This window comes from Zootoca vivipara, chromosome 2 (assembly GCF_965207765.1).
Source record: "Zootoca vivipara chromosome 2, rZooViv2.hap1.1, whole genome shotgun sequence".
In the NCBI taxonomy this organism is placed as follows: Eukaryota; Metazoa; Chordata; class Lepidosauria; order Squamata; family Lacertidae; genus Zootoca; species Zootoca vivipara.
Window position 1 is genome coordinate 102,153,165 of NC_142584.1, and position 22,437 is coordinate 102,175,601.

At 45.4% G+C, this 22,437-nt stretch overlaps 1 protein-coding gene across 1 annotated transcript in view; it reads left to right on the forward strand.

Moving 5' to 3' along the window:
* LOC118080066 (monoacylglycerol lipase ABHD6-like) overlaps positions 1–19,412 on the forward strand; it is a 31,726-nt gene extending 12,314 nt beyond the window's left edge. Inside the window, exons 2-9 of the mRNA XM_088662633.1 lie at positions 1,796–1,937; positions 3,308–3,464; positions 4,950–5,063; positions 5,507–5,639; positions 6,125–6,282; positions 8,653–8,707; positions 10,429–10,529; positions 12,368–19,412. Of these exons, the coding sequence (XP_088518759.1) occupies positions 1,825–1,937; positions 3,308–3,464; positions 4,950–5,063; positions 5,507–5,639; positions 6,125–6,282; positions 8,653–8,707; positions 10,429–10,529; positions 12,368–12,544 (1,008 nt within the window). The 5' untranslated portion in view covers positions 1,796–1,824 and the 3' untranslated portion in view covers positions 12,545–19,412. The remainder of the gene's footprint in view (positions 1–1,795; positions 1,938–3,307; positions 3,465–4,949; positions 5,064–5,506; positions 5,640–6,124; positions 6,283–8,652; positions 8,708–10,428; positions 10,530–12,367) is intronic.
* The last annotated feature ends 3,025 nt before the right edge of the window (positions 19,413–22,437 follow it).

The following is a 22,437-nucleotide window of genomic DNA, read 5'->3' on the forward strand; positions in this document are numbered from 1 at the left end:
TATACAGTCCCTCCTTGCCTCATCACATTCTGCCCTAGCTGGAGCTTCCGGACCATCTTCAAGGGTAAACCCCACTTACAATACATGGTTGCTGTTGTTATTTAGTCATTTAGTCATGTCCAACTCTTCGTGACCCCATGGACCATAGCACCCCAGGCACTCCTGTCTTGCACTGCCTCCCGCAGTTTGGTCAAACTCATGTTCATAGCTTCGAGAACACTGTCCAACCATCTCATCCTCTGTCGTCCCCTTCTCCTAGTGCCCTCCATCTTTCCCAACATCAGGGTCTTTTCCAAGGATTCTTCTCTTCTCATGAGGTGGCCAAAGTATTGGAGCCTCAACTTCACGATCTGTCCTTCCAGTGAGCACTCAGGGCTGATTTCCTTCAGAATGGATAGGTTTGATCTTCTTGCAGTCCATGGGACTCTCAAGAGTCTCCTCCAGCACCATAATTCAAAAGCATCAATTCTTCGGCGATCAGCCTTCTTAATGGTCCAGCTCTCACTTCCATACATCACTACTGGGAAAACCATAGCTTTAACTATACGGACCTTTGTCGGCAAGGTGGTGTCTCTGCTTTTTAAGATGCTGTCTAGGTTTGTCATTGCTTTTCTCCCAAGAAGCAGGCGTCTTTTAATTTCGTGACTGCTGTCACCATCTGCAGTGATCAAGGAGCCCAAGAAAGTAAAATCTCTCACTGCCTCCATTTCTCCATTTCATACATGGTAGTCTATCTAAGTAGAGCATGGATCACACAGCTAGGCTACTCAGCTCCATTTGTATTAACTAAGTATTTTTTTTCTTCCAATTGCCTTGTTGATGAAACACACCAAGATGAAGGCCTACCAGGCTTGTGTCTTGAGCACGCTGCTTTATGGAAGTGAGAGGTGGGCAACTTACAACCGCCAGGAGCGATGCCTCAACAGCTTCCACACACACTGTGTCAGGAAGATCTGGGGCATCACATGGCAGGACAGCATCTCAAACAAAGATGTGCTGCTCCCCCTAGCCGAAATTCCCAGCATGTTCGCACTCCTGTCTCAGTGAAGTCTACGCTGGCTTGGTCATGTCCACAGAATGGAAGATGTCAGGATCCCCCAGGACGTGCTCTACAAGGAGCTGGCTTCAGGCACCAGGCTTGCTGGCGGAGCAACTCCCAAGACAGGCGGATGCCAACAACATGAGAGATTCTTTTGTCCCCATCACCCTCCCTGTTGAGTTCCACCAGGGGCAGCCCTGATATTATGGTGGATGTAGCTGGCAGCCAGTGCTCTCCTCTGGACTGGTTGTAAGATCTTAGTCAAGAAGGTGGGGGCTGGTTGAGGTTGGTGGGGCAGTGTCCCATTTGACCAAATAAAGCAGCCTTTATATAAGAAATCAGCTTCTGGTATTATAGTGGTACACTTCTAACACTAGTGCTATACTGGTTGTTTTCTTTATAGATGCATTAACCACACTGCATGTCCATCACATGTGAAGGTTATTTCCTCCTCTCTTCTGACATTCCTAAAAATTAACCTCAAATGTACCTGAAATACCTTTGGAATAATATAGCATCTGGTCATAACCTGAGAACAATTTTCTTTCCAATGAATGCACAATGAAAAATTATTACCCTACTTCAAATAATCTACCCCAAATGGCAAAAGAAACAGGTCTCTCAACTAATTCTAAGATTTCTTTATCTGCTCTTCTGGGAAATGAAATTCTAGCAGAACTGCAGGCATTAGGATTCACATCCTATTAACTGACTTTATTCTTTTCTATGATTGTCTGATTGGTTTATTATGTGCAGGCCACAAAGAACCACCTTAACGAGCAGCCATGGATCTCACCGTGATCAAGACGATTTTTCGCATCCCTATGAGTATCCTAACAACTTCCATTTTTGTGCGGTACCATGCGTTGCCTTCACTAATATTCAGGATCATGAAGTGGTGAGTGCATAGCTCAGGTTATATATAGTAGTGGTGGGATGTTGTTGGACTCCAGCTCCCATCAGCCTCAGCAGGAATGTTCAAGTGTGATGAGTGTTGGGTATCAGCAACATCTGATATATGAACTGACTTCCATCTGTGGTCAACTATGCAGTGTCCTAACCAGGAAGCAGTATCTGTTTGGTGCAAGTTCAGAATCCAGGAAGCCAGAAAGCTAAAAGCTGCAATAGGACAGCAAGGGAGAATCTGTGGTCCTCCGCTGTTCTCAGACTCCAGCTCCCATCAGTCCCAGTCAACACGAGCAATGGCCAGGGATGATGGGAATTATAGTCCAACAACATCCAGAGAATCACCTGTCCCCAACACCCTGCACTAGGTCTGATACTAATCTAGAGCATGTGTGGGTAGGTTTTGGCTTTCCAGCTGTTGTTAAACTACTCCCATCAATTCAGACAAACATCAGAGGCAGGGAGAGAGTCCCTAAACCTGATCTTGATGCAGGGCTGTCTTAGCTGCCAAACAAATCGGATCCCCAAAACCGCAAACCTGGATGTAAGTGTTCCGGTTTGCAAATGTTTTTCGGAAGCCAAACATCCAATGTGACTTCTGCTTAAGTGCAAGAAGCTCCCGCAGCCAATCAGAGGCCTTGGTTTTCATATGGTTTCAGAAGTTGAACGGACTCCCGGAACGGATTCAGTTCAAGAACCAAGGTACCACAGTACATGAATCTATGAGAGGAGAGGATAAAATGTAACAAAAACAAGGAGGTAACAGCTTGCAAAACAACACTACCAAAGAAGAGCCATAAATAAACAGGGTGGCAATAAATGGCCCCTTTAAGGAGTCTAAGGCTATACTTTTAAAGCACATTCAAAACACATTCTTTCCTTCAAAGAATTCTGGGTACTCTTGTTTCTTAAAGGTTCCTGGCAATGGCAACTCTGTGGCAGGTAAACTACAGCACCCAGAATTCCTTGAGCGGAGTATGTTTCAAATGTGCTTTAAAGGCACAGTGTGCTCACAACCTAAATCCAAGGGTTTGTTTGTGTGTGTGTGTGTGTGTGTGTGTGTGTGTGTGTTTAAATGGGTAGCAGGTGAACCAAAAATGGGCAGAGAGAGTCAAATTTACACACAGAGAGGTCAGGCTAGGAATTGTGTCTTTCCCTAGGCTATCAAACCACCAGTAACCTTGGGATTGCAACTCTCTGCTGTAACTGGCAGCTGTTCCTCACGATCACACAGGCTGTATTTCCTCTGGTTGTTATGCTGGCCAAAGCAAAGCCGGTGAGCAGCAGAAACTCTGCCACGCTGATGTCAACTGGAAGTGCAAAATCACTCTTCCCTCATCTAGGTTCTCTCTATACTTTTAGGTTCAAACGTCAGAGAAGGGGCGTGAAAGTGGAGCACATGGATTGTGAGGGCTACCGATTCTGTTACTTCACGCGGGGACAGCCTGGACCTCGTCCAACCATCCTGATGCTTCATGGGTTCTCTCTCGACAAAGACATATGGTTAAATACAATCAAAGTAGGTTCCTATTTCTTTATTTGGACAATGCCCAATATGTGCCCAGGGAGCTGCTTCGATCTGGAGAACTGGCACCTTTGCCAAGTGCCACAAAAATGCTCATTCTGCATTTGTAAGGAATCAATCATCTAGCGTGGCGACAATAACACTCTGGAAATCCTTGCCCCTTGACTCTATTTATTTATTAAATTTGTATCTCACCCCTCCCTCCCTCCCTCCCTCCCTCCTTCCTTCCTCCTTCCTTCCTTCCTTCTCTTGCTATATTGTTTTCTTTACAAATCATATTTTGTTTAGGCAAGTCTACCCAGATATGTAAAGCTGACATGTATTTTAATATGTACTGTAATTTTACTTGACCATATATAGTTTAAACTGTTGCTTATTTTGATTATGGTGCTTTTTAAGGTTAGCTTGTTTTTAACTCTGGCTTTGATTGGTAACAACTTTAATATATATATTTTATGAAAACCACTTAGAGCCTTTTTTCACAATTAAGCAGTATACAAATTCTGTTAAATAAAGAAACAAAGCAGCTCCATCCACACCCTACATACAAAGCACTCCTATACCAAGTTAACAGCCATGGCTTCCCCCAAAGAATCCTGGGAAATGTAGTCAAGGCTCCCCTAACAGCCTTAACAAACTACAGCTCCCAGACATGGCAGTTTAAATTGGTATTATACTTTCAACATATCATGCAGCTGAGGCCTTTGTTAAACTTCTCTACAAGTAGATAACTTCTCTGGCGGGAAGGTAAACGGCGTTTCCATGCACTGTTCTGGTTTCGCCAGAAGCGGCTTAGTCATGCTGGCCACATGACCCAGAAAAACTGTCTGCAGACAAACGTCGGCTCCCTCACCCAGTAAAGTGAGATGAGCACCGCAACCCCAGAGTTGTTCGCCACTGGACTTAACTGTCAGGGGTCGTTTACCTTTTTTTTTTTACTGCCTTTCTGCCCAGGCACCCAAGGTTGTTTAAAATCTTAAAATACTAAAACAAACAAAAGATATAAAATATAGAGCAACAGAGTCCTCTCAGGCTGACTGATGGTCTCTCCAGGAGCTGATGGCATGAGCTCTCAGGCCTGGGCCTCCCTCACTTCTGCCTTCCCTCAGGTCACACAAGTCTTTCTTAAGCAACCCCAAGCAAGGTGGGGAAAGCGGCTGTTGATGGTTCTAGCAAGAACTGATGGTTCGTGTGCTCCCAGTCTATACATATGAGACCGGCCTGCTAAGAAAATATGCCACCTTAACCACACCACCCTTCAGCAATGAAGAGGTCCAGTTATGCAGTTGGTAGAGCATGAGACACTTAACCTCAGGGTCATGGGTTCGGGCCCCCACACCGGGCAAAAGATTCCTGCATTGCAGGGTGTTGGAATAAATAACCCTTGTGGGCCCTTCCAACTACAATTTTATGATCCTCTATGATTCTATGCTTGTTTTGATTCCTTGGTTTTGTATGAAGAACTTCGTCTTTCCGCAGCTCTTTCCTCGTGACCTCCACTTGATCTGCCTTGACATGCCCGGTCATGGAGAAACCACTCGCCTGCTGGGGGAAAGTTACACAGCTGCAGCTCAGACTAAACGGATACACCAGGTAAGGCCTCCGTTTACCCAACAGATAGACCCATTCTATCTTGAAAGCTGGCAGGCGAGTGGTTCCCAGAGAAGACCTTTTACTGATTGGTGGAACGTGGGAATTGTCATCACGGCTGGCTTGTGTGATCACTTCAAATTGGGCCAATGGGCTGCTTAGAAGAAACCAAGTTGGGAGTTGAACCCTAGTTTGCAGATTGTGGCCCAACACTCTATAACCATTACACCACATTGGCAATGGTGCTTAGAAAGAAAGGAGAGGCCTGGTTTTGTGTGTTGAATAACTGACCAATAAAACAGATCACTGTCTTCTCTGGAAAACACCCTGCCTGGCTTAGTTGCTACAGTAGGGTCATAAAAATATATGTAACACAATTTCTCTTTACCTGCACTGCATAAAAGTAAGAAGTAATCATTTAATAATAACATTTTTTATTATTTCAGTTTGTTGAGGCCATTGGCCTGAGCAAAAAGCCTTTTCACCTGGTTGGCATGTCTACGGGAGGAATGGTTGCCGGCGTTTATGCTGCTCAGTACCCATCTGAGATTTTCTCCTTGTCCCTCCTTGGCCCGGCAGGTGAGTACCAAAATTCTTCAAACCTCCTTCTCCAGTTGCCTTTCCAAAATGACATAGAATCAGAGTTGGAAGAGGCCACAAGGGCCATCCAGTCCAACCCCCTGCCAAGCAGGAAACACCATCAAAGCATTCTTGACATATGCCTGTCAAGCCTCTGCTTAAAGACCTCCAAAGGAGGAGACATGGGTGATTATTCCTAGAAACTCGGAACTAAGTCATAGCATCGCAGAGTTGGAGGTGACCCCCGGGGGTCATCTAGTCCAACCTCCTGCAATGCATGAATCTTTTGGCCAATGCAGAGCTGGAGCCCCAGGTAATGGCGACCTTCTTATGGAACACTCTTCCCAGCTGGTGCCTCTCCATTTGAAGTTGCTTTTACTAGCTGACCCTTTAAATTCTGCCGCCATCTTGTCTGTTGAAACTGGAGTTGTGCCACAAATGACTTTGGTTTGTCTGGACGTATCGCATTGTCTCCCAATTCCTAGGTCTAAAGTATCCAACAGAAAACGAGTTCTTCGTGCGCTTAAAAGAGCTGATTCAGGCCAAGAACCCCGATGACGCTGCTCTTAATCCAGTGACTGAAAAGCAGGGCAAATACTTGCTCAAACTCTGCTTGCATCGCCCCAGCATTGTGAACACACAGGTGAGGGAAGCTGTACTCCAAATAATGCCCAATCTTCTGCAGTGACGTCTCCTACCTATGCCAACATCCTGTCCCCATTCCTCAAAGTTGCTTAAGCTGGAAAGGCGCAGACTGAAATCTGAAAAGGCGCCATTAATCTATGGAATTAGCTCCCACAATATAGGTAGATATGGCTCCCAACTTGGATGGCTTTTAAAAAGGATTGGATAAATTTCTGGAAGAGGATATCCACAGCTACCGACCACAGTGGCTATGCCTTTGGATGCCAGTTGCTGGAAACCACAGAAGGGGAGAGCATTGTTGCACTGACTGAGGTCCTGCTTGTGGGCTTCTCAAAAGATATCTGGGTGGCCACTGTGAGTCCAGATGGGTCTTTGGCAAGAGAGTGCAAGTTCCCTGTAGATAATACCAGGATGCCTTTCACCTGCAACTGGTAAATATGATATGAGCCAGCACGGCTGCTTCATCCCTATTTTGAAGTGAGGTAATTTTGAAGTGAGGGATGCGGGTGGTGCTGTGGGTTAAACCACAGAGCCTAGGGCTTGCCGATCAGAAGGTCAGCGGTTCGAATCCCCACGGCGGGGTGAGCTCCCGTTGCTCGGTCCCAGCTCCTGCCAACCTAGCAGTTCGAAAGCACGTCAAAGTGCAAGTAGATAAATAGGTACCGCTACAGCGGGAAGGTAAACAGCGTTTCCATGTGCTGCTCTGGTTTGCCAGAAGCAGCTTTGTCATGCTGGCCACATGACCCGGAAGCTGTCTGCGGACAAACACTAGCTCCCTCGGCCAGTAAAGCGAGATGAGTGCCGCAACCCCAGAGTCGTTCATGACTGGTCTTAAGTCAGGGGTCCCTTTACCTTTAATGCATGTTAGCATCTAAAGACCACCAATCCATTAGACCTTGATAGCCAGAGCCTAAAATTACATAACTACACCACTGATTAATGAATGCGGCAGCTGGACTGGTGACTGGGAGCGGCCGCCGAGACCACATAACACTGGTCTTGAAAGACCTACATTGGCTCCCAATACATTTCCGAGCACAATTCAAAGTGCTGGTGCTGACCTTTAAAGCCCTAAACGGCCTCGGTCCTGTATACCTGAAGGAGCATCTCCACCCTCATCGTTCAACCTGGACACTGAGGTCCAGCGCCCAGGGCCTTCTGGCAGTTCCCTCACTGCGAGAAGCAAAGCTACAGGGAACCAGGCAGAGGACCTTCTCGGTGGTGGCGCCTGCCCTGTGGAACACCCTCCCATCAGATGTCAAAGAGAAAAACATCTATCTGACATTTAGAAGACATCTGAAGGCAGCCCTGTTTAGTGAGGTTTTTATGAGTGATGCTTTAACGTATTTTTAATCTTTTGTTGGAAGCCACCCAGAGTGGCTGGGGAAACCCAGCGAGATGGGCAGGGTTTATTTATAAATAAATAAATAAATAAATAAATATTATTATTATTATTATGGTCTGGCAGCAGCAGAATGAATTTGTAAATACAGGAATGAGCAACTACCACCACAGCTTCTCTCCTGTAACAGCCATTTTGCCAATTCGCAGCTGACAATTCCTATAAACCAGGCAGGTCCAACAGGTAGATCGTGATCTACCAGTAGATCACTGGACGTCTGTGGTAGATCTCTGGTAGGTCACTGGCTCCCTCCAAAGAAGCTCAACAACTTTGGCTCTACCCCAAAAGGCTCAAAATTTTAGCTCTTCACCCCCCCCCAAAATGGGGTTTTCCACCTGCCTCAGAAAAGCTCAACAACTTTGACCTGAACCCCTTAGAAATGGGCCTTCCTTAAAAAATCTCAGCAACTTTGACCTGAACCCCTAAAAAGGGGGGTAGATTACTGCCAGTTTTTAACTCTGTGAGTAGATCGCAGTCTCTTGGGAGTTGGCCACCCCTGCAGTGGAACAGATCTGAGGTGAATTTACTTCCGTTAGTCTCATTTTCATAGCAATGCTTTATTAATTTCTTCACACGCTGTAAAAAAAAAAGGCAACAGATTGTAATTTGCATATTGATATGCCTTGTAATTCTTTTTAAATGTCAATATGCCAAGTTTTCATCCGGTCTATGAAATACATAGAATCCTAGAGTTGGAAGAGACCACAAGGGCCATCCAGTCCAACCCCCTGCCAAGCAGGAAACACCATCAAAGCATTCTTGACATATGCCTGTCAAGCCTCTGCTTAAAGACCTCCAAAGAAGGAGACTCCACCACACTCCTTGGTAGCAAATTCCACTGGCGAACAGCTCTTACTGTCAGGAAGTTCTTCCTAATGTTTAGGTGCATATAGTTCCATGACTCGAACCTCACAGCCTTCCGATGTTGTCATCTTTGACTCAGGCCTTCTTGTTTTCCATGCTTAGCTGCTGAAGGGTTATCTCGACGACCGGAGACCACATAAGATGTTTTTCATAACATGTAAGTAGAGAAACCAGTTGTGGAGTCATTCTGTGTTGCTTCACACATTACATGGAGTTAAGCCAGCTGAGAATCAGGAGCGCACTCGGCAGCGGACAAGCATACCTGCCTAAGTTTGTTGCGTTCACATATTCCAGTTTTCTGAAGAAGCAGAAAGCAGCTTGCTAAATATTCTTGAGAGATGCTCATGCATCAGAGAAAGGTAAAGTTATGGATTCAAGCTATCACTGGAGCATAGAAAGATGTCTTATTGCATCAGACCACTGCGTCCACCTAGTTATACTGACTGGCAGTGGCTCTCCACGGTTTTAGGCTACTGCAAGGGGATTTGGCCATCAATGGCTACTAGCTAGGATATCTGTTATGCCACACACCTGAAGTTTCGCAGTGAGGGCCCAAGTAGATGCACGATTGAGATGTCCCTGGCTGTGGTGCAGAAGGGTTGTTGTTATCCCCCCCCCCGCACTCCTCCAGAAGGGTGGGATAGAAGTTGAATAAATAATATTTGTTTTTACCGTATTGGCCCGAATATAAGCCGCACCTCCCCCCCCCCCCAAAAAAAATTCTGACCGTGAAAAGAAAAATGTGGCTTATATTCACGACGTTACAAAAATTGGCTTGGAGCCGGCTTGTCCCTGGATGTTGCCTGGTTTCGGCTGGGCCGGCTGCCAAGATGGCGGTGCAGCGTGGGGGCCCTGAGAGGGAGCCAGAAGGCGGTGAGGAGGAAGGAAAGGAGGAGGGCAGACGAGAGAGCGAGAAGGTCTGCTAGGAGGAGGAACAGATGATGCAGCCAGTGTGCTGGGGCTAGCACTAGCCCAAGGTGCTGCCTGGCTTTAGCCCGCCAAGAAGAAGAGAGGAAGAGTTTGGATTTGATATCCCGCTTTATCACTACCCAAAGGAGTCTCAAAGCGACCAACAATCTCCTTTCCCTTCCTCCCCCACAACAAACACTCTGTGAGGTGAGTGGGGCTGAGAGACTTCAGAGAAGTGTGACTAGCCCAAGGTCACCCAGCAGCTGCATGTGGAGGAGCGGGGAAGCGAACCCGGTTCCCCAGATTACGAGTCCACTGCTCTTAACCACTACACCACACTGGCTCTCCAAGGGGCACATAAGTCCCGCCAGCTGCCTCTTCTCCCTGCCCGTCCTGTTGGTGGGCAATGGTGGTACTGACCTTCTGGAGGCGCTGCTGCCCACTGTCACCAGAGTGAAGGCGCTGCCTCCTTGGCCGCCCTCGGCCCCCGCTCTTCCTCAGGTATTGTCATTCCCCCCTCCCGATTTAATTTTAAAGGTGTGGCTTATATTCAGGGTACAGCTTATATCTAGGCCAGGCATAGGCAACCTTGGCTCTCCAGATGTTTTGGAACTACAACTCCCATGATCCCTGACCACTGGCCCTGTTAGATTTGGGATCATGGGAATTGTAGTTCCAAAACATCTGGAGAGCCAAGGTTGCCTATGCCTGATCTAGGCCAATATATAAATGCAGCTGCATGTTTTCCCCAAAAAGGCAACCTCCAGCTGGGGATGGGGGAGATTAATTATGAAAACAGCTGGGGAGTCAGCTAAAGGTCCTTCCTCTGTGGCACAGCCCCTAACGCAAGCAGGTAACATTATTTTTTTAAAGCTGCAGGAGATTGTGATTACAGATCCCCTCGGTGTATCTAGTTCCCACTCTGCGCATGACAGAAACCGCCCTAACTCTGCTTCCTTGTTGGTAAAGGTTTCTTAGACGTCTCCAGTGCTCAGTCCAGATACAGCCTTCATGACAACATGAGCAAAATTAGGGCACCTACACAGATCATTTGGGGACGGGGTGACAAGGTAAGTTGTGCTTGTGCATGCTTGTGTTCCTAGGGAGGAAGGCAAAAAAAAAAACATGAGCTGTTTCGGTGGCATTTCATTTCCCGAGGTTGTTGCTGTTCTGAATGGTTCGTTTATTTAAATTTGGCACATTTACCTTCCCACCTTTCATAATGGAATTCATGGCAGCACGCATGGGCTTCTTAGAGTCTAGACAGTCTCTCCTCCAGACACTGACCAGGCCCAGACCTTTATTTGCTTTAGCACGGTGGCTGCATCACATGCTCTCAGACCATGGCCTAGGTTAGCTCAAAACAAAGAACTTGGTTCATGGCCTTTATTAAGCTGGAAATCTAAGTCGGGGAAAACAAGTGCAGCAAACAATTCATTTATGGCTTCTACAAACCCAATTGAAGCATACATCCTGACACTACAGCCACCAATCGTTAAAATACAGGTACAAATAGGCATGTGTCGACCAACAACTACCATGTCAGTACAATCAATATTTGTTTATAATCTGAAATTTAAGGCACCACAATTCCAACACCTAAGAGAACAGGTAATATGGATGCCCTGGGGAACATAAATTCCCACTGAAGGGATGACATACTAAATTACACTGGAGTTCAAATTTAGGAAGGTGAATACAAAATGGGATGAAGACCACTTCGTTCTCAGAGTAAGGTGAATAATATTACAGTAACTGTGCAATGAGCATTTTTAATGATTCCGTATTTTCTTTGTTGTATTGTGAATTTTACTATTCTATGAAAGTCAGTCTGAGATGTTGTGCAAGTAAGTTTAATCAGCTGGTCAATAGGGTGACACTACAAGCAGAATTGGGATTCAGCTTGTCACTAAGTACCACTTAGCAGTTGCAAAGTTACTGCGCAGGGCAAAACCTCTCTGAATGGAGAACTTCCCTCTCCCTCCTATGCCCCCTGCCCCACAAATTTGATCCTGGTTGTTCCCCGAACCCTTTAGAGCAGATTTGGGGGCAGGGGCCCACAGGAGGATGAGAGGGTGGGGAGATTTGTTGGATTCAGTTGTAACTGACTACTGAGGGTGGTGATGATGGTAATAGTCATGATCACACAATATAGATTTATACCACAACTCACCAAAGGTTAGGGATGCTATCAGTAGTCACAGGCGAGACATTCCCCCCCCCCTCCAGTGCAATGAGACACCAGGGGGGGAAATGTATACTCGTTCTTTGTTTGCATGCTCTAGTTATCTCCCGCTTGGACTACTGCAATGCGCTCTACGTGGGGCTACCTTTGAAGTTGACTCGGAAACTACAACTAATCCAGAATGCGGCAGCTAGACTGGTGACTGGGAGCGGCCGCCGAAATCATAACACCAGTCTTGAAAGATCTACACTGGCTCCCAGTACGTTTCTGAGCACAATTCAAAGTGTTGGTGCTGACCTTTAAAGCCCTAAATGGCCTCGGTCCAGTATACCTGAAGGAGCGTCTCCACCTCCATCATTCGGCCCAGACAATGAGGTCCAGCACCGAGGGCCTTCTGGCGGTTCCCTCGTTGCGAGAAGCCAAGTTGCAGGGAACTAGGCAGAGGGCCTTCTCGGTGGTGGCGCCTGCCCTGTGGAACGCCCTCCCAACAGATGTCAAAGAGGAAAACAACTACCAGACTTTTAGAAGACATCTGAAGGCAGCCCTGTTCAGGGAGGCTTTTAATGTTTAATAGATTATTGTGCTTTATTCTTCTGTTGGAAGCCGCCCAGAGTGGCTGGGGAGACCCGGCCAGATGGGCGGGGTATAAATAATAGAATTATTATTATTATTATTATTATTATTATTATTATTATTATTATTATTATTATTATTATTATTCAGGTCTTCGATTCGTCCGGCGCAGAAGTTTTGGCAACAGCCATTCCCATCTCCCAAGTGCACATGCTAGAGAAATGTGGACACTTCATAGCACTTGAGAGACCCAAGAAATCTGCAAAGCTCATCCTAGAATTCTACAACTCAGTTTGCGACAAAGCAGAGACAAAGAAGGCAGCATAAACCTCACCGAGTCCGGCAGCTGGAGTATTTAAAGGGACTTCCTACTCTGGAAAGAAAAAAAAAACTTGGGGTGTAACATTGTGCGTGTCTGTGCTGGCTTCCCCTGTTTTTTTTTTTAACAAGACGGTTATTTATTTATTTCTAAAGTTGGTCCTGTCCCACCTTTCAGCCCCGGACTGACCTTAAGGATTCCGGAATGTTCAAGTTGAACTTCTTTCCTTCGACATATTGGAACCCGGAATTAAATTTGCACGGTTTGCAGCACACGTCTATTTAGAAGTTAGTCTCACTGAGTTCACCGGGGCTCACTCCCAGAGAAACGGTACAGCGGAGGTGGGGAACCTGTGGTGTTCCAGTTGTTGTTGGACTCCAAATCCCACCAGCCCCGGTCATTGCCAATGGTCAGGGGTGGAGGAGCTGGAGCCCAATAGCATCTGGGGACGGCCCACGTTCCCCGTGCTAGTGTCACACAGCCTTCAATTTTAAAACCAAACTTTATGGAAACATATTGTGTAATTTTTACTTGATGCCTGTCACTTCCCCTCTCGCTCATTTCAAAAATAGGATGCGCTTCAGGAACCGATAGATCTGCCAAAGGCACCTTGCTCTCTCAACAGACATTGTTAAGACAAACTTTAGGCTGCTTCCAAGATTCAGCTGAGATGGTGGCGCCAGAAAGACAGGTCCCTTTTTTTTTACAGTCAATATATTCCATCTGCCACCAAATCCTTATTCAGACGCTTCTCACAATACGTTGCAAAAATAGAAACGCTGCCATTTTTCTCCAGCCCTTCAATAAAGCTCTGGCCACATCTCCTCCTTTGTCAGATCTCAGTCCTTTTCACCTCTTAACCAAACTGAGCATCCAATGAGAATTCACCTCTCCATACTGGGAAGTCTGTGATGCCCCTCCTCAAATTTTACAAAGTCCTGTGCCCTTCCACATCCAGCACAACTAACTGCCTGGTCTTTCCTGTTAAAAGCAATCCAAGCTTCACAAATTGGGCTCACTCCTCTCTGCTTCTAATATTCACTGGCATTTCCACCACCATCAAGTTGCTCAGAAGCTTGAAATGGATCTGCTCAGTTTTTGTGCCGTTTCTGGGATTACCCCCCCCCCCCGGATCACCTGTGTAGTTCAACTTCTTTTCCTTCAATTCCTTCCCCCAAAGCGCACATTTTCAACGCAGCATATTGCTTAGCCTCTTAAGTCCACATCCCCAAGGGAAATGAAGCTCTGCAGCACAAACCTATGAATGCCCATCAAAAGAAAGTCCAGCTGTTTCCAATGGTGCTTAGTCCAAAATTAGTCTTTAAAGTATTAAAACTTGCCCATTTAACCATGTTTGTTCATATCCCTAGGTGCTCTTAGTCTTTTCATCATTCCTCCACTGTTGACATTTATATTGTAAGCTTACTGGGGTAGGGACCTGGATTTTTCCCTTTCATGGAATAATAATAATAATAATAATAATAATAATAATAATAATAATAATATTTTTTTTTATTTATACCCCGCACATCTGGCTGGGTTTCCCCAGCCACTGGGCGGCTTACAACAGAAAAATGAAATAAAATAATCTATTAAACATTAAAAGCCTCCCTAATAGAATTGTAGAGTTGGAAGGGACCCTGTGGGTCATCTAGTCCAACCCCCTGCAGTGCAGGAATTTTTTGCCCAGCCTGGGGCTCAAACCCACCATTTCCTTATTCCTCTTTGTGTAGCACAGTTTCCAGCAATCCTGTGCCCCTCAGAAGTTTTGGACTACAGCTTCTATCAGCCTCAATCAGCCTATGCACTACTAGACAATGGAAATTGTACATGAGGATGTCACATAGAGAAAGATGGGCTGTGGACTTTGACATGTCTCAGAATTGCTTCTCTCGCTATAATACGATGAAGGTGATTGTTGCTCCATGGGTAGCACCATCAAAGAGAGACAAGCATTACAACTTGAGGTTCTAATCGTCCAAATCATGTTTTTCTCCTTATTTGGGAAAGTTGGTTAATGGGCAAGGGATCTGTGCCCTCCACACTCTTTAGACTTAGCAGAAAGAATAGCCTAGAAAGCAGGACATCATCAAAAGAAAATCCCCATTTAAAAAGCTGTGAAAGGGACAGTCCTCACCACCTCTGAAGGACATATCATGTGTTTCTGTCATGTCGTTTAGGAACATGCAAGTGGCAATGTTATTCTTCCATGGTATACTTCCACGGGGCTTCAAAGGACTTGGCAAAGTAGAGCTTTCTTGTGCAAACATAATGCTGATTATCCTGTCAATTATGGTTCAACATTAATAAACCAAACTGAGCATGACTAGCTGACATTACTAAGGAATGCGTCCCCAGGAAAATGTGCACACAGTCCTTCAACTCGAGAGCTTACCTTTATTTCCCAAAGCTGAAGTTGACAACAGCATTAAAGCTATTCTCCAACTGTACTGAACACTCCAACATGAAACAATCCCCATGTTTAAAAATGAATGGAAAAAACAGAAACACGAAGGCATGACAGAGGCTTACAAACACTTTGCAGATAAGATAGGCACACACGCCTTTCTCCCATCCTTATAAATTTTGAAGCTTTGGCTTTCGAAATGTTTGATTGGCATTAGGCTCAGGACAGCTAAAAGCTTCACATAAAACAACTGATGGAACTCACTGCCACAAGATGTGGCTAACAACTTAGGTGGCTTTTAAAAATTATCATACAAATTCATGGAGTATTAAGTCCATCAGTAGCTTATCAGTAACTATAAGGTATGATAACTAAATCTATGGACCATCTAGGTACCAAAAATATATATACAGTGGTACCTCGCAAGATGAATGCCCTGCAAGACGAATTTTTTGCAAGACGAATGTGTCTTGCGATCTGATGGTGACTCGCAAGACGAATTCATTTTGCGAAAAATTCGTCTTGCGAATCGCGGTTTCCCATAGGAATGCATTGAAATTTAATTAATGCATTCCTATGGGCAAAAAAAGAAATTTCAATGCATTCCTACGGGAAACCGCGATTCGCAAGACGAATTTTTCGCAAAACGAATTGACTCGCGGAACCAATTAAATTCGTCTTGCAAGGCACCATTGTAGTTCTGAATTTTAGGATAACCAAGGGATGGTTTATTACCCCTCATGTCCTGTTTTAAAGCTGGGCACTGTTAGGAAAAAAACCTACGTAGTACAAGGGCATATTTTTTTCTGACTGAGGTAGCAAAAACAGGCTCAAATAGAGAGACTGGCTTTATAAGCCATTGTGACCAGTGCTGTACGTCTGCTGCCATTCCATGAGTAAAGAGCTCCTTTTCCGAAGGGACTGAGTTTTCATTTTAAAGAAGTTCCTAGAATTATATGAGTGGAAGCTAAAGATTTCCTGATGGCAAGGACATGCCTCAACCACAATTATGCAAAATGAGAACATGCTAATTTGCTTAGTTTGCATAATTTATACAAGACTGAGAAATGGGTTAATTTCAGGGTGAATTTGCTGTAGAACTACTCCCCCACCCCCCAAAAAAGTCAATACACACAGAGACCCGAATATAACATACTCTAACAGCAAGTTCTACTCTATTCCAGCTTTCTACTGGCAAGCAAGAGAACTTAGCCCTGCTCAGACTAAAATAGGCTTTGTTGTTTAGTCGTGTCCGACTCTTTGTGACCCCATGGACCAGAGCACCCCAGGCACTTCTGTCTTCCACTGCCTCCCGCAGTTTGGTCAAACTCATGTTCGTAGCTTCGAGAACACTGTCCAACCATCTCGTCCTCTGTCGCCCCCTTCTCCTACTGCCCTCAATCTTTCCCAACATCAGGGTCTTTTCCAGGGAGTCTTCTCATGAGGTGGCCAAGAAAACTCCATGGACAAAGACAGCAGGCATATAAAAAAAAATAGGCTACATTACTTTCAATGCACTTTCTCCTACTGTTCCTAGAAATCTATGGAACAAAGCTTGCTACTTTTTGCCACTATATAACTGAATCATTGGGGCTCCTAGGTCCTAAAATCTGCTTTGTACAGTATTGAAATGATGTTTTAAAGTGCAAATGCAACTAAAGAGCCAAACAAGAACTGGAACAAAATAAGATAAAACTTGCATTAGTTTAATGAGAACTATACGGATCATCCTTCCCTGTGCAAGGGGATGTTTCCTTTTCATGCAGATCTATTCTCTGTAACAATAATCCTTAAAGCCTTCATAAGCTCAGCTTCAGATATCATAAACAGCACACAAAAATAGCACTATAAAAACAGCAGTGCCGGCAGGCATTGGACCAAGAGTCAGGTTGGCAGTGGAGCACTCAAGACAGCCATGGGGTGTGGGGCTTCCAGTGACCCAGGTGAGTTGGTGCGGCATGGCAGCGAGAGTTTAAAAGGTTTGCAACAGAGCAGCCAAGAAATGTCGTATGGTACCAAAACCATGGACGCGGGTGGCGCTGTGGTCTAAACAACAGAGCCTAGGGCTTGCCAATCAGAAGGTTGGCGGTTCGAATCCCCGCGACGGGGTAAGCTCCCGTTGCTCAGTCCCAGTTCCTGCCAACCTAGCAGTTCGAAAGCACGTCAAAGTGCAAGTAGATAAATAGGTACTGCTCCAGCGGGAAGGTAAATGATGTTTCTGTGTGCTGCTCTGGTTCGCCAGAAGCAGCTTAGTCATGCTGGCCACATGAGCCGGAAGCTGTCTGCGGACAAACGCCGGCTCCCTCGGCCAGTAAAGCGAGATGAGCGCCGCAACCCCAGAGTTGTCCGCGACTGGACTTAATGGTCAAGGGTCCCTTGACCTTTGCCTTACCACAACCTGAGTGAATAATTTTTGCTAAGGGCTACTGAGGAGAGTAATGGTTTCTCAAGAAAGCAGGGGAGAGTTGCACGAAAACTACTTGGTATGGGCAGCACTTCTCATCACGCTTAAGGGTGTGATGATTCAGTCCTTGGACTTTGGGTGGAAGTGGGGAATTAGACAATTAATTGATCCTGTTTCGCCTTAACTTTGGGAGCCAAGGTAATCTCATGAGCTGCCCTAATCCACTTTGCTTGATCTAGTGTGGGGGTACCCAGCTTCATTTTTTTTTCTTTTAAAGCTTGTCCAAGTAAGTTAACACAATGCTTATTTGCCTTATGCAGGTGGAGCAAATTGTGTTCAATCAAAATTCCTGCGCTTCCCAATCAATGAAATTTTATTATTTACTTATTGAAATATATGTAGAATAAATTTGGAAAAATTCTCCCTATTTTCTTCTTTTTCTAACTTTTCTTTCCTTTTTTATACTTATTCTTTCTTCCTTTTCTTCTTTCTTCTTCTATATTTTTCTTTTTATTAACATTATCGAGAACTTTGGATATATGTATGTAATTGTAATACTTTGCTTTGATTTTGTAATAATTATGCTAAGTTAATGGGGAATTTTTTTTTTTTAATCCTGCACTTCCAAGCGGCAACATTATCAGTAAGAGAGAAATGAAGTGAGGAAAATGAATGCTGTGCTGTTGATGCTGCACATTTTTTGTTTTATAACATGTTGCTAGGTAGTGTAGGAGAGGTACAGGCTAGCCATTGGTGACAGTCCTGCCCATCTTATTCTGTTATTGAAAGACACTACGTCTCTTTTTGTCAAACAAAATAAGATTCCAGGGCTGGATTGAATGACTGTGTATGGAATTTGCATGCAAGGCTCCCTATTTCTAAAACTGGATTCTAGTTGAGTCTTAGGGTGTATGGGAGAGGTGTGGTCAAATGTAGCTTGCGCAATCAACATGGGAGCACGAGAGTTGAGTTTTAGCCAAGTGAAAGACAAATGCTGACAAGTGAAAGACAAATCAAGGAGAATAGCAGCCATTTCAAACAAATTATGCCCCACCTCTAGTTGTGAACTTGGGTCCTAGAGTAGCTAAACAAGCAGAACGGCTGGGATGCAGAACCTTTCAGTAAAACCAGGCTGTGTTTTAGGTTTCTACAATCACCTCCATTCACATTGCATAACATTTATTTTCCAGAGCCACCAGAATGTGACGAGAGGTAAGATATAAAAGCAGTGAAAACTGTCACCCAATTGTAAAACGATGAATGCTTAATTGCTTGAGACTTAATTCAATGTTCGTTAATGTAAGAAAAATAAAGTTCTAAGAATGCATTTATCAAATAAAGGACCATAGGATCATAGAATTGTAGAGATGAAAGGCACCCTGAGGGACATCTGGTACAACTCCCTGTAATACAGGAATCTCAAGAAAGCATCCATGACAGATGGCTACAACTTCTTCCTTTCCCAGTCTTAACCAGAATTTGGCATTCATTCTCATCTTAACAAGGATTTGAAAGAGATTAACTCTGGTTAAGAGGGAATCTGGTTGGCATTAGTTGGTGCGGATGCGGATGTAATGTTAAACCACTGTTAAAGAGGACAGAGGGAAAGAAGGGAAAATTTGCTCCAGAAAGTGGAAGAGGGGAAGGGAGAGCACAGAGCAACATTATTTCTTAACTATAGTTAAGGCCGAGGGCCTTCTGGCGGTTCCCTCACTGCGAGAAGCAAAGCTACAGGGAACCAGGCAGAGGGCCTTCTCGGTAGTGGCACCAGCCCTGTGGAACACCCTCCCATCAGATGTCAAAGAGATAAATAACTACCTGACATTTAGAAGGCAGCCTTGTTCAGGGAAGTTTTTAATGTGTGATATTTTAATGTATTTTGAATTTTTGTTGGAAGCCACCCAGAGTGGCTGGGGAAACCCAGCCAGATGGTCAGGGTACAAATAAATTATTATTATTATTACTAGTGTATTTCAGCCCGTTCAATAACGGGCTCTAGAAAATTCTGGGGTTCGGAGAAGCGCTTGCGCAGCGCTTCTCCGAACCCTGGGACCTGTCATTGCTGTTGGCGGCAGGGGGACAGGAACGGAGGAGGAGAAAGCGCTGCTTTCTCCTCCTCCGTTCCTCTCCCGCAGCCGCCGACAGCAAGGAGACCTCCCAGGGTTCGGAGAAGCGCTTGCGCAGCGCTTCTCCGAACCCTGGGACCTGTCATTGCTGTCGGCGGCAGGGGGACAGGAACGGAGGAGGAGAAAGCGCTGCTTTCTCCTCCTCCGTTCCTCTCCCGCAGCCGCCGACAGCAAGGAGACCTCCCAGGGTTCGGAGAAGCGCTTGCGCAGCGCTTCTCCGAACCCTGGGACCTGTCCTTGCTGTCGGCGGCAGGGGGACAGGAACGGAGGAGCGCTTTCTCCTCCTTCCTTCCTCTCCCCCAGCCGCCGACAGGAAGGACGCGTGCACTCTCTCCCCCCCCCCACCTCCAACCGCCGCTCCTCTCACGGGCCAGGGAGGGTTGTGAGGAGGCCTTCGCCGGCCTCCACCCTCGCTTCCCTGACGTGCCCTGCAGTGAGGCAGTGTCCGGCGGGAGCGGCGGTTGGAGGAGGCAGAGGGGGGGGGGAGAGTGCGCGCGCGCAGTCTCTGCTGTCCAATCCCTGTATCCCTGGGGCACATGCGCAGTACCCCAGGGACACACGGGACAGCTTGGACGCAGGGACATCTTGGACATTATTATATAGGATTATTATTATTATTATTATTATTATTATTATCATTATTATTATTATCATTATTATTCCCAACTTTCTTCAAGGTGAAGGAATGGCAACAGGATCCTGTTCGGCAGCGGAATTTGCTACCAAGGAGTGTGGTGGAGTCTCCTTCTTTGGAGGTCTTTAAGCAAAGGCTTGACAGGCATATGTCAAGAATGCTTTGATGGTGTTTCCTGCTTGGCAGGGGGTTGGACTGGATGGCCCTTGTGGTCTCTTCCAACTCTACAATTCTATGATTCCTGGGCTATCACCCAGAAAGCCCTTAAAAACACATGAATAGATTACACATGAACAATCACACATGACTACAGAAAAACAATCACGTGTACACAGCCATGTTCACACATCAAATTAACCATGGTTTATCGTGATTTCCACCAGCTGCATTGAACTTTAGATTCCTGCACTTCCCCTTCCACCTCCCTGTGGGGCTGGGAAGAAGCATGCAGGAGCTTTAGCTTCACTTTGAGTAAACCATGACTTCCTGTTCCAGCTGAATCTGGAATTGTAGATTAACACTACTTTGATCGATTTCAAAACAAGCCAACTCCAAACCATGGGCCATGAAGCTGGATTGTTTAAAGCAACCAGAGTTAGCATTAACTCATGATCCCGTTTGGACAAAATTTGTGTTTTACCGAAAGTGAAAGCATCTACAGTCCTTGTTCCAGTCACAGAAGAAAGGGGAGCAGGGTGAAGCCCAAGGGTCACTAGGGTTGGACACATCACATGATATGCAAACTAGGTCACTGTGCAAACAACCCCAAAATGTCAGGTGTCACACTTTCACAATTAAATGAGCTTAAGAACCCTGCTTGGAATGACACTCCCATTTAGTTTTAAGTACTTCAGAAGCGACTTTGTCATGCCGGCCACATGACCTAGAAGCTGTGCGCCGGGTCCCTCGGCCAATAACGCGAGAAGAGCGCCACAACCCCAGTGTTGGTCAAGTGGATCTAATGGTCAGGGGTCCCTTTACCTTTACCTTTTACTATACTTAAAAACAAATCATTTCTCTTTTATCTACTGTTTTGATCAATGACACATTTAATTAGTAAAAGCCTTTTAATCAAGAAAGCAATCTAACCAATTAGTTAAGCAATCACTGCAGCTTTCTACAAAATGCCACTTGAACATTCATATCTGGCGCAAAGGCTTTTGAATTAGTGTTTAAATATTATTGATGAACTCATTTAATGCAATATGCCAACAACAGAAGCATGCACTCATTAAACTGTTATTTTTCTTTTGGTTCAGGGCAGAAAGTGAAGGCAGGTAAGTTGTGTTGCAAAAAAAACCCCACAATGTAAAGTAAAAGGTCCCTACTCGTGTTAATAGGAACACAAAGCCACCAGATGGTTATAATTTGCTTAGAATTATTATTATTTATTAAATTTGTTAGGTGCTTTATCTCGCCCAAGGCAACCCGAAGAGACACACAACCAGAACTAAATTAAAATGTGGCCTTTAAAAGGTTACCAAAAGAAAATTATTCAAAGTGAATGGCAAGCAGTAATGGAGAATGGTGGTGTCACAGCTTCACAACATAGTAGCTAAGTTATGAAGTACAAACCCAGATGTCCTCAGTTCAAATATTGCTTCCCCTAGGAGCTCACAGATCTAACCCACAGCATGTCACTCTTAGGTTCAGTGTAATGGGGCTTTCCCCTTCTACCTCCCATCCCCCCCCCAAATTGGCATGCAGAGGAAAGGAAGGGTGGGCTGTTAATGGGCGTAGCCAGGCTTCATGGGGGGGGGAGGCTTTATGTTGGCGGGGGACAGAACCAAGCTATCTGTGATGCGATTGGTCAGTTAAGTTTTTTTATTTATTGACTTGATTTGGGGGGGGGCAGCTGCCCCCTTGACTACTCCCATGGGGCTGTTGTAACTGGCAGCATGCTGAATTTCTCCCACAGCACTGTGGGATGTAATCCACTGAGAGCAGTCAAGTACAACATTCCTTGTTTTCCTAGAGTGGACATGCAAGGGAATGTTTGGTCCAGCCAGTCGAAACCTCCTCTTCCTCCTGGTCTGGAGCATCCTTCCTTGCATGTGACTAGTGGGTGGGTGTGACCTTTCCAGACCTGGTAAAAGGACAAGGCATGCTGCCACTCTCTCTCTTTTCCATCTTTTCGTCCTGTGAACTTCCTGGAATGAACTGCTGGCTGCCAGCCAAGCAGTCCCTCAGGTCATCTCCCTTAAGGGGTAAACCTGTTTTTATACATTTGTAACTTTAAGCCAAAAGCCTGCCTTCAGGGATCACACTGTGCTCTGCCTGATCGTGAATAAACTTTCTTTTTATTGCTTATGAATAAGACTGTGATGCCT